We start from the raw sequence: 12,182 nt of genomic DNA, 5'->3' as shown, positions 1-12,182 counted from the left end.
AGCAGAAGACCACACTGGGTGCCACTCCTGTCAGCTAAGAACAGGAAACTGAGGCTACAATTCGCACAGGCTCACCAAAATTGGACAATAGAAGATTGGAAAAACGTTGCCTGGTCTGATGAGTCTAGATTTCTGCTGCGACATTCAGATGGTAGGGTCAGAATTTGGCGTCAACAACATGAAAGCACGGACCCATCCTGCCTTGTATCAACGGTTCAGGCTGGTGGTGGTGGTGTAATGGTGTGGGGGATATTTTCTTAGCACACTTTGGGCCCCTTAGTACCAATTGAGCATCGTGTCAACGCCACAGCCTACCTGAGTATTGTTGCTGACCATGTCCATCCCTTTATGACCACAGTGTTCCCATCTTCTGATGGCTACTTCCAGCAGGATAATGCGCCATGTCATAAAGCTCGAATCATCTCAGACTGGTTTCTTGAACATGACAATGAGTTCACTGTACTCAAATGGCCTCCACAGTCACCAGATCTCAATCCAATAGAGCACCTTTGGGATGTGGTGGACCGGGAGATTCGCATCATGGATGTGCAGCCGACAAATCTGCAGCAACTGCGTGATGCTATCATGTCAATATGGACCAAACTCTGAGGAATGTTTCCAGTACCTTGTTGAATCTATATCACGAAGGATTAAGGCAGTTCTGAAGGCAAAAGGGGGTCCAACCCAGTACTAGCAAGGTGTACCTAATAAAGTGGCCAGTGAGTATATATATATATGTATATATATATATATATTTATTTATTTTTTTATGGCCCTGTGATGGCCCGGCGGCCTGTCCAGGGTGTCTCCCCTGCTGCTGCTGCCCAGTGACTGCTGTGATAGGCTCCAGCAGCCCCGCGACCCTGAGAGCAGGATGAACGGTTCAGGTGATGGATGTCTTCCGGTGTGGGAAGACGGCGGCACAAATTCACGTTTGCGGCGGCCTCACCCGGTACCGTCCATGCAGTGTCTTTGTCCACGTCTGCGTCTCAGTTTGTCTTGGTTTGATGGCTGGGAGAGCTGGTGCTGGATGGGCTGGGAGAGCTTGGTCTACTGTGTCCTGTGGGCCCAGGGACCACGGCCTTGCCTGGAGCTGCGCCCGAAGAGGAAACACCGAGGACGGACTGACAGGACGCGGAAGAGGGGCGGGCTAAGCTAACTGCTAGCCCATGCAGACCGGCAGTTCCGACTGTCCTCCTGGTGTTCGCTCTCTAGGACAGTATTTTTTTTGTTTAGTTTAGATATATGTGTTAGTGTGGGTATGTGTGTTGTTGTAGTTCGTGTAGTTTGTGGATGTGTGTTGTTGTGTTGTTGTCTTTGTGTTGCACCGCTGTGGGCTGGGGGGAAACCATGTTTCGTTTCATTTCTTGTGCGCAAGTGCATGAAATGAGATGACAAATAAAGTGTTTCTGGTTTCTGACATGTCTATATATATATATATATACATACACACACACACACACACACACACACAAACACATACACACACACACAGCAGTGTACTGCTGGTGAGCTGTCATGTGCCGTGGTAATTCCGCTGACCATGACTCTCTTATTAGCACTGGATCAGTCACGCACATGTAAGCATGTAATTAAGTGAGGGAGGATGGGGAGGGGCGGGGGGGAGGGAGGATGGGGAGGAGGGATGGACAGGGGCACGTACGGGGCAGGTTGATTTATAATCCCGTCACCTTGACCTCTCTGACTCGGGAGATGCGGCTCAATTAAGTCTTCTTGCCCCCGCCGGTCCTCACACTGATCCACCCCCGACAACCCTTCAGGCTCTTCCCCCCTGGTTGCTCTCCACGTTGCCCCATCTCTCCCTTCCTCTCCGTATCTCTCTCTCCATTTCTGTCTTCCCCCCTCTCTCTCTGTCCGTACCCCCTCTCTTTTACTCTCCAGCTCTCCTCCTCTATTCATCTTTCTCCTTCTCTTTATCTCTTTCTCTCCCCTGTTGTCCTCTCGAGTCATCTCACGTCTCACTCCCTCTCTCTCTCTCCCCCTCTGTCTGTCTGTCTGTCTCTCTCTGTGTCTCACTCTCTGTCTCTCTCTGTCTCACTCCCTCTCTCTCTCCGTCTTACTCCCTGTCTCTCTCTCTCTGTCTTACTCCCTGTCTCTCTCCCTGTCTTACTCCGTCTCTCTCTCTCTGTCCTACTCCCTGTCTCTCTCCCTGTCTTACTCCGTCTCTCTCTCTGTCTTATTCCATCTGTCTCGCTCTCTCGCGTGCTCTCTCTGTCTGTCTCTCTCCCCCTCTCTCCCTCTCTCTCTCGCTCCGCCTCTCTCTCGCTCTCTCTCACTCTGTCTCTCTCCCTCACTCTCTCTCTCACTCTGCATCTCTCTGTCTCTCTCTCTCTGTCTCTCCTTCTCGCTCCCTCTCTCTCACTCTGCCTCTCTCTGTCTCTCTCTCTCTCTGTCTCTCCCTCTCGCTCCCTCTCTCTGCCTCTCTCTGCCTCTCTCTCTCTCGCTCTCTCTCACTCTGCCTCTCTCTGCCTCTCTCACTCTGCCTCTCTCTGTCTCTCTCCCTCTCTCTCCCTCTCGCTCCCTCACTCTCGCCCTGTCTCTCTCTCTCTTATGTTCAAAGGCAATCTTCTGCTGACATTATAGAGGTGTTGCTAACCCACTTGTCAGACGTCATCATTTCACCTTCTATTGTCTCTGAAATAATAAAGAGAAAACTGATAAACTCTCCATCTCCTCTCTCCTTTTCTTTCTTTCCTTCCTTCCTTCCATCCTGAGGTCCTTTCTTCCCATATAAACGGTGCTCGCTCTGTGTCTGTTGACTCAGTGTGTGCATCTAAAAGGGAACCTCCGTCTGTGATGGAGGTGATCGCCTCACGCGGTGAGGTAATGATCGGGGTCTGCGCTGACAGAGAGGAAATCGTTGGTCATCAGCTGTGTGTTTGCAAGTGATGGCGTGTGAAAAAATAACAACAAATCAGACGAACAGTCGGGTTTTCCACAGATGTATGACTGAGGAGCCAGAGGTCGGTGCAGGAGTCTGGTGCAGAGGAGGTTTTGGGGCAGAACTGACGGGGGTGAGCGTAACACTGAAGGTCAGGACAGAAACCTCACAGCTGTATCTACGACAACCTGCCACTTCTCTGCACGCTCCCTCACTCATCTTCACCTTTAACACTGCATGAGAGGGGCTTCCAGGTGGCGGTCTGTTCCGTTGCCTACTAACACGGGGATCGCCGGTTCGAATCCCCGTGTTGGTCGGGAGTCCCTACAGACAAAATCGGCCGTGTATGCGGGTGGGAAACCGGATGTGGGTATGTGTCCTGGTCGCTGCACTAGCGCCTCCTCTGGTCAGTCGGGGCGCCTGTTACGGGGGGGGGGGGATAGCGTGATCCTCCCACACGCCACGTCCCCCTGGTGAAACTCCTCACTGTCAGGTGAAAAGAAGCCGCTGGCGACTCCACATGCATCAGAGGAGACATGTGGTAGTCTGGAGCCCTCCCCGGATCAGCAGAGGAGGTGGAGCAGCGACCGGGACGGCTCAGAAGAGTGGGGTAATAGGCCAAGTAAAATTGGGGGGGAAAGGGGGGGAAATCCCCCCCCAAAAAAAGAAACAGCGTGCCGCTTCGTCTACCAGCATGCAGCTTTAAACACAACTGTTCTTCAAACACTTAAGCATGACAGCTTCCACTACTGACCTCCTGATCAAAATGGGATATTTCATTGCACACACACACAGACACACACACACACACACACACACACACACACACACACACACACACACACACACACACACACACACACACACACACACACACACACATAAGTGGTAGACAAAGTGTGGCGTGAGGATGTAAGAACCAGGAGACCTTTCTCTAATTTACCTGCAAAGGCCTTGGAGATGTGGTCCTTCTTCCATTCCCAGGGCTGGTCGTACTCGTCGGCTGGCCTCTCGTCGTCCTGAGGAAGCCTGCTGCTCTCCTTGCCCTCCTCCTGGGCCTCCCCGTAACCCAGGCCCGGGCCCGGGCCCAGGCCCCGGCCTCGCTCTTCTGATGGGTGGTCTCTGAAGCCCAGACCCCGACCCCGCTCATCCTCGTAGGGGGTGTCGTAGAGCTGCACGCCGCCCCGTGCACGCCCTCCTCCGGGACCACGTTGCAGCTCTGTCATGGAGCACGTGGTAAAAAAACAAAAAAACACAAGTTCAAAGGTCATCTTTGCACATCTGCACGTTTTATTTACATGCACCGACAGGCACGCCAGACAAAGGGAGGGTTTTAGAGGCCTGTCTGAGGCGCCGGTTCAACAAAATTTTCCAGGCGAAAATATTTGCTCAAACTGATAAGGTGCCCCCCACCACCACCACCCCCACCCCCCAAACAACAGTCTTAATTTATCTGTAGCCACAAGTACAACCAAATGCCTGTTGAGCGCAGACATGACTAGAATCCCGAGAGCGGAGACAAATGATGTTTGCACAGCTTGCCAAGGGCTCGGCATCTCGTATGGGGGGGGGCTTAACTAGGCCTTGGGCTAGATGCTGAGCTCACAGGACAGACTCCGCCGCCTCCCAGCAGCTATTTAGCACCGCTCACATCTGCATCCGCCTTCCCCCTCCCTCGCACTTCCATCACTTTCCCGGCAAGCTCCTTCTGAGAGAGACGTTCCTCGGCACCTGCACCAGTTACTCGGAGTCAAACGCGACCTTGAGATAAAAGGGCTCGCAGGTTTACTGACGCCGGAAGATAAGATTGCTCAAGCGATGGGGGCCGCAGGACAGCTCCGAGCCTCCGAGCTGCAGCAGCAGCAGCATGCAGGAGCCTCCGAGCTGCAGCAGCGTGCAGTATGCAGCATGCAGCATGCAGCAGGAGCTGGCCTTGTTTTTGATGTGGGAAAGTTGAAAACACACTTTTTTCAAAAATCACAAAAAAATAAAAGGAGATACAGAAGACTGGAAAAAAAAGAGAAGGGGAAGGAAGGGGAAGAAATAGCAGGCCCGTCGGGCGATCGCAGTCAGCCGAGCGTCTGAGGGGGGGGGGAGCGCTCATGTGAGAGGAAAGGAGTGCTGGGACGAAACGGGGGAGGCTCGCCAGTGAGTGGCAGAGGCAAACTTTAACCTTCAGACAACAGCACACTGCTATTGGGCGGCTCGCTCCGTCACCATGGCGACGGAGAGGCGGCCCTGGGGAAAGGCCCTGAGGTTATATGAGGAGGACGAGGAGGAGGGGGGGGAGGAGGAGGAGGAGCAGGAATGACACGGGGCGAGTAGGGGGAGGGGGGAGAGAGGAGGAGAAGAGGAGAGTAGAAGTAGGAGGGAAAAGAGGAGGAGAAGCGAAAAGGAGAGGAAGCAACAAGGAGCAGATAAAAAGGGGCGGGGAGGGAAGGGACAAGGAAGGGGGTGGGTGGTGCAGCGGGGTTGTGTGTGCGTGTGTGTGTGTGCCTGTCTACGTTTGATGTTAAGTCATGGAGACGGAGGCGCAGCGTGGCAGAGAGCTGCTCTACCTGCGCCGGGAGCCCGCAGTGTCAGCGGCAGCCTGGAGATGGAGCTGATGAAAGCAAGGAGAGATAAAGAATGAAAGAAAGGAAGAAAAAAAAACAGCCAGGCAGGGAATGAGAAATAGATATGACGAGGAAACATGATGAGAGAAAACACAGGGAGAGGAAATGAAATGACAGTTTGACAGAGAGGAGTGAGAGAAGATTGAGTGGAAAAGCGGGGGGGGGGGATTGGATCTATTTGGACATGCAGATGACTGTCAGGTGTTCACATGAGGTGGGAAATGGAGACGGGGCTTTCTTCTCCTATGGGACCCACACTCAAAACTCCTGACAGAAAACACATCTGTATGTCTACGTATCTGTGTATGTACCAGTTTATCCATCTATCTATCTATCTATCTATCTATCTATCTATCTATCTATCTATCTATCTATCTATCCATCCATCCATCTGTCTGTCTGCCTGTCTAGCTATCTATCTATCTATGTCTGTCTGTCTGTCTATCTATCTATCTGTCTGTCTATCTATCTATGTCTGTCTGTCTGTCTGTCTAGCTATCTAGCTATCTAGCTAGCTAGCTGTCTGTCTATCTATCTATGTCTGTCTGTCGGTCTGTCTATCTAGCTATCTTTCTATCTATGTGTCTATCTATCTATCTAGCTAGCTGTCTGTCTGTCTGTCGATATATCTATCTATCTATGGACACTGACGGCATTTCTTGGAGGGAAAATCCTTCAGGTGTCACGTCACAACAGCCTTTGTGGAGAATAACTACCACGCCAATCTCACAGCTGCTCTACTTGCTCCGCTCCGTCTCTCAGCGACAAACCAGAGATTCACAGGCGAGGGAGACAGACACACAGACAGATCTGGTTTGACAGGCTCAATTCGAAGCTTTTTGTTTGCGGGAGCTGTGACAGCGCGTTGCCCAAAGCTCAGCCGTCACTAGTGTGAGTGTCATCTCTCCAATGGGCAACATCACACATCCAACATCCCGCATCCAACATCCAACATCCCGCATCCAACATCCCGCATCCAACATCCACATCTCACATCCAACATCCACATCTCACATCCAACATCCCGCATCCAACATCCACATCTCACATCCAACATCCCACATCCAACAGCCACATCTCACATCCAATATCCCGCATCCATCATCCCGCATCCAACATCCCACATCCAACAGAACAGAACAGAAGAACAAAAAAAAGAAGAAGATTTAGCTTTAAGGTTGTGAGGATTACTGTCTGTCTGGTTGAGAAAAGGGGGATGAGGACGTGTACTTCCACCTCCTCCCCAGAACCATGAAGTCCGTTTAAAACATGAGAAGGCTGCAGCGACGGAGCCGTCAGGGCAGGGGCAGGACACCGCCGCCCTGCAGACGGATTAGAGCGCGGCCCGGACTCCCCTCAGGGCCCAGCAGAGTCCCCGGGATGGAGAGCAGAGAGAGATGGAGACCGGGAGAAATGTGGTGGTGGTGGTGGTGGTGGGGGTCTTTTTCGATTAAGCGAATAGGACAGACTGGGGGAGAGGGCAGAGAGAGAGCTGTTATAAGAGGGAAGACAAATGGAGGACGATCGATGTGAGCGGGAGGAGGGAGGAGAGGCTGTCCCGGGAGGCGGCTGTGAGAGCGGAGGCTGATAAAGACGTGTCTACAAGGCCGCGGTGAGAGACTAAGAAGACTCCATAAAAACAAGGGGGGGGGGGAGACAAAACGTGTTGACAGTTGCAGAGCAGAGCTGCCCGTTAATAAATAGACCCACTCAACACAACTTCATGAAGCCCTACACGAAGCACAGTTAGTGCGCGCTCACAAATCTGTAAAAGAGAGTAAGAGAATATGGCGGCCCCTCAAAAGACCCCCCCTCCCACAAGGAGAATGAATTGAATAAACACAATATGGACGTCACAAATACACACAACAGTTAAGCGCGGCAAGAAAAACCCACAATTGGGGGCGTCTGGGTAGCGTAGCGGTCTATTCCGTCGCCTACCAACCCGAGGATCGCCGGTTCGAATCCCCGTGTTACCTCCGACTCGGTCGGGCGTCCCTACAGACACAATTGGCCATATCTGCGGGTTGGAAGCCAGATGTGGGTATGTGTCCCGATCGCTGCTCTAGCGCCTCTTCTGGTCGGTCGGGGCGCCTGTTTGGGGGGACTGGGGGAATAGCGTGATCCTCCCACGTGCTACGTCCCCCTGGCGAAACTCCTCACTGTCAGCTGAAAAGAGGCGGCTGGCGGCTCCACGTGTATCGGAGGAGGCACGTGGTAGTCTGCAGGGTATTCTAGTGTCACAGTCTGCTCCAGGACAGGGAACTTCTGACTGCTGTGTCTTGAACTGATCAATACCTGAGAATGAATAAGACATTTCCACTTCCGGTGTGGGAAGATGGCGGCACAAATTCACGTTTGCGGCGGCCTCAGCCAGCACCGTCCATGCAGTGTCTTTGTCCACGTCTGCATCTAAGTTTGTTGTGTCTTGGTTTGGTGGCTGGGAGAGCTGGCGCTGGATTGGCTGGGAGAGCCTGGTCTGCTACATCCGGTGGGCCCAGGGACCACGGCCCTGCCTGGAGCTGTGCCTGAAGAGGTAACACCGAGGGCGGTCTGACAGGACGCGGAGGCGGGGCAGGCTAAGCTAACTGCTAGCCCATGCAGACCGGCAGTTCCGGCAGTCATCCTGGCTGGTGTTCGTTCTCCTGGACAGTGATTTTATTTTCCTTTTTTTTGTAGATATGTGTGTTAGTATGGATATGTATGTTAGTTTGGATATGTGTGTTAGTTGGATATGTGTGTTAGTTTGGATACGTGTGTTGGTTTGGATATGTGTGTTAGTTTGGATATGTGTGTTAGTCTGGATATGTGTGTTAGTTTGGATATGTGTGTTGGTTTGGATATGTGTGTTAACTTAGATATGTGTGTTAGTTTAGATATGTGTGTTGGTTTGGATATGTGTGTTAGTTTGGATATGTGTGTTGGATATATGTGTTGGTTTGGATATGTGTGTTAGTTTGGATATGTGTGTTGGTTTGGATATGTGTGTTGGTTTGGATATGTGTTTTAGTATGGATATGTGTGTTGGTTTGGATATGTGTTTTAGTATGGATATGTGTGTTGGTTTGGATATGTATGTTGGTTTGGATATGTGTGTTGGTTTGGATATGTGTGTTAGTTTGGATATGTGTGTTAGTTTGGATATGTGTGTTCTTGTAGTTTTTGGATGTGTGTTGTTGTCTTTGTGTTGGACTGCTGTGGGCTGGGGGAAACAATGTTTCATTTCATTTCATGCACTTGCGCACATGAAATGAAACGACAACATGTTTCTGGTTCTGATTCTGAAAAAGCGAGCTGGACCCGTCGGTGTTGGTGATATTAGCAATGAAGCGTTGGCGGAGTATCAGAAGCTTTTCCCGGCGTGTTGTCCCAACAGTCTGAATGTGACTCTGAACCACAACACCGTGATCCACCAACTAAAGCTGTCAACAGTACCATCCCTACCCGCTTGCTTCAATGCCGAGGGTCAAGGCTCAGCCAGAGGGGTCGCTACTGACCTGTTATGACCCTCTGGGCCTCATATGGCTCCATGTAGCCATTGTTCTCACTGGGCGCCGGCCCCAGGTCTGGTTCTGGTCGGTGGGCCAGTCGTGCATCGAAGGGGTCTGAGTAATCTGTGTCTCCAGCCAGTGGGGCGGACGGGACCACCTGCAGAAGAAGACACACACTCACTCACACACAGAAAGTGGAAGGTGTTTGCTGCTAAACCTGAGAGTTAAGGAAAAGTGCACCCTGTATCCTGACGTAATGCCCCCCAAAAAACACAAAATGAGCTCAGGGGGAAAACGTGTACTCTGCAGGGCTCAGCTTAACTAAAGCGTCGCCTCCATAGAGAGGCTGATTGTGACGTCAGCAAAAATCTGTGTGCCACTTTCTTGAGATTGCATGTGACATTTAGGAAATCGCACTTCCATCTCAGCCCTCGAGGACATCCGTGTTTTCCAGTGATTAAGCCACTTCAGTAGCCTGCACATCGGCGCGCAAGAAGTGAGTTTGCATACACAACAGCTCATTAAGCCTCCCGAGGAGGAGGCACGCGTGGGATATGAAGCCGCAGCCTCGTTTTAATGGCGCTCAGCGCACTAACGTACCCACGGAGCAAAAAAAAAAAAAACATTTTCCATAATTTTGAGTATAATCACAACACTGCAGATGGCGCTTGCGAGGTCGGTGTCTCGGTATGATTCAAAGCAGCAGAACGCCACCACGCCGGCACCGCCGCCACACCGGCACCACCGCCACGCCGGCACCACCACGCCGAAAAGCTCCGTTTTATATGAGGAGACCACAAATCATCTGCACAACATATACCTCCGCTTTTCAAGAATGCAATTTGCTCCCGTCTGAGGGCCGTGAACTGTGCAGCAAGAAATAGGCCCGCCAGAGGATGATGGGTATGCTGGCCGGAGGGGAAGGAGCCGGCTGGCTGGCTGGTCGCTCGGTTGGCTGGGAACATTTGTTCCTCCACACATGCACAGGAGGAAAACAGTGGTCAGCTGGCACACTGACAGCTACAGAGGCAGCCATATGGTCATGCATGCACTTGTGTGCGCACACACACACACACACACACACACACACACACACACACACACATGCATGCATGAACATATGCATTGGCATACACATACAGCCACTGAGTATGTTCTTTCTTTCTTGCCTCCTGCTTTCTCTCTCTTCCTCTCTCCCTCATCCTCTCTCCCTCATCCTCTCTCTCTTTTGTTCACTCTCCAATTTCTCTCTGTCGCTCCCTCTCTCTCTCCCTTCTCGTTCCCTCTCTCCCTCTCTCTCCCTCATTCTCTCTCCCCCTCTCTCTCGTTCTCTCTCCCCCTCATTCTATCTATCGCTCTCTCTCCTCTCTCTCTCCCTCATTCTCTCTCCCCCTCTCTCTCGTTCTCTCTCCCCCTCATTCTATCTATCGCTCTCTCTCTCGCTCTCTCTCCCTCCCTCATTCTATCTCTCTTTTGTTCACTCTCCAATTTCTCTCTCTCCCTTCTCGTTCCCTCTCTCTCCCCTCTCACCCCCTCTCTCTCGTTCTCTCTCCCCCTCATTCTATCTATTGCTCTCTCTCTCTCTCCCCCTCATTCTCTCTCTCTCCTTCATTCTATCTCTCTCTCCCTCATTCTCTCTGTCCTTCATTCTGTCACTCTCTCCCTCTCTCCCTCATTTTATCGCCCACTCCCTCATTCCGTATCTCTCCCTCTCTCTATCACTCATTCTATATATCTCTCCCTCTCTCTCCCTCATTCTATCACTCTCTCCCTCGTATCTCTCCCTCTCCCTATCTCTCACTCTATATCTCTCTCCCTCTGTCGCCCTCATTCTCTCTCTCTCCCTCATATCTCTCCCTCATTCTATCTCTCGCTCCTTCATCCTATCTCTCTCTCCCTCATTCCCTCTGTCCTTCATTCTATCACTCTCTCCCTCTCTTTCCTTCATCCTATCTCTCTCTCCCTCATTCTCTCTGTCCTTCATTCTATCACTCTCTCCCTCATTCTATCTCTCTCTCCCTCTCTCTTTCTCTCATTCTATATCTCTCCCTCTCTCTCCCTCATCCCGTCTCTCTTTTGATTGCTCTCCCCATTTCTCTTTCTCCATTTCTTTTTCCTCAATGCAACCATCTTTTTCCTTTCTTTCCTTCCCTTTCTCTTCACCTCCATTCCGTCTTCACCTCCCCAGCCCGCTGCTTCTCTGTACCAACATAACAAAGGCCAACGCTCAGCGTGCACACACACACCCACCCGCGCAGCACCACCGTACGATGCCGTGTGGACTCGGTAACAGGTGATCGATGCACAGGCATCTGCATCATTGATCAGCGCGCGCATCTTCCCACATGCGGTGGGGGAGTCACGAGGGCGAAGGGGGCGGGGAACGGAGCTATCAACTCGACCGAAGACCACTACTCAAGTAAACTGCAGGACTTTCGCACTTGTGGCCTTTTTCCACGAGACGGATTTAACGGCCCTGATGGGGGAAAAGTACGGCCCTCGACTGCGGCACCTAACTCACCGAGCGTGTGCAGGTTGAGTCAGTGTGCAGACCGCTTCCTGACAGAGAGCCCATTATCAGGCTTTGTGTGTCTCTCTCTCTCAAAGTCTTTTTGTCCCCTCTTTCCCCTCCTTCTCCTTCTCACTCAGCAGCTGAGCATGTGCTCGAACAGCCCCACACATGTGCTACACATCCAGGATGAGCCCGGAGCCCTGATCACACACCAACCCCGCAGAAATCCAACCTGCCTACCGCCCCCCCCCCCCGATAACATCTCCATACGATATGTGGCCCCATATCATGAGGGGGTCCCTCTCAGCTTGCTAAACCAAACCTTGTTCATTATTTATGGGAGGACATAAACTCGGGGGACCCATCCTGAGTCAATGGTCCATTCAAGCCATCAATAAAGGCTTTCTCCGCTTAAACATCGAGGGCAGCACATTTATGTGGTGCTTCAGCCGTGATGGGATCCAGGGTAATAATGTATATTTGCTATACATATTACCACTCTCGTGGTCACGGGAAAAAGCCAATAAAGTCGTCTCGGTGATGGAGGTAGGATGACGGCCTCCCTTTCACCACCTTCCTCCATGACGGAACAGGAGGAAAAACAACACCTTTTTTTTTACCCCCCGCATGCTCACACCGACTGCTATGTTCGGTTTGCTCGA

At 51.7% G+C, this 12,182-nt stretch overlaps 1 protein-coding gene across 2 annotated transcripts in view; it reads right to left on the bottom strand.

Moving 5' to 3' along the window:
• Positions 1 to 12,182, bottom strand: part of shdb (Src homology 2 domain containing transforming protein D, b) — a 51,804-nt gene that overhangs the window by 37,770 nt on the left and 1,852 nt on the right. For both annotated transcript variants that reach the window (XR_008809986.1, XM_056276043.1), the window contains exons 3-4: positions 9,015 to 9,165; positions 3,846 to 4,121 (exon numbers count right to left, since the gene is read on the bottom strand). Coding sequence is in view for 1 of the 2 variants with exons in the window: in XM_056276043.1 (XP_056132018.1) it covers positions 3,846 to 4,121; positions 9,015 to 9,165 (427 nt within the window). In the remaining variant the exon portion in view is untranslated. The remainder of the gene's footprint in view (positions 1 to 3,845; positions 4,122 to 9,014; positions 9,166 to 12,182) is intronic.

The sequence above is a fragment of the Lampris incognitus genome, chromosome 3 (assembly GCF_029633865.1).
Source record: "Lampris incognitus isolate fLamInc1 chromosome 3, fLamInc1.hap2, whole genome shotgun sequence".
NCBI classification, from domain to species: domain Eukaryota; kingdom Metazoa; phylum Chordata; class Actinopteri; order Lampriformes; family Lampridae; genus Lampris; species Lampris incognitus.
The sequence above is the reverse complement of the archived record's forward strand: the minus strand, read 5'-3'. Positions and strand labels throughout refer to the sequence as shown.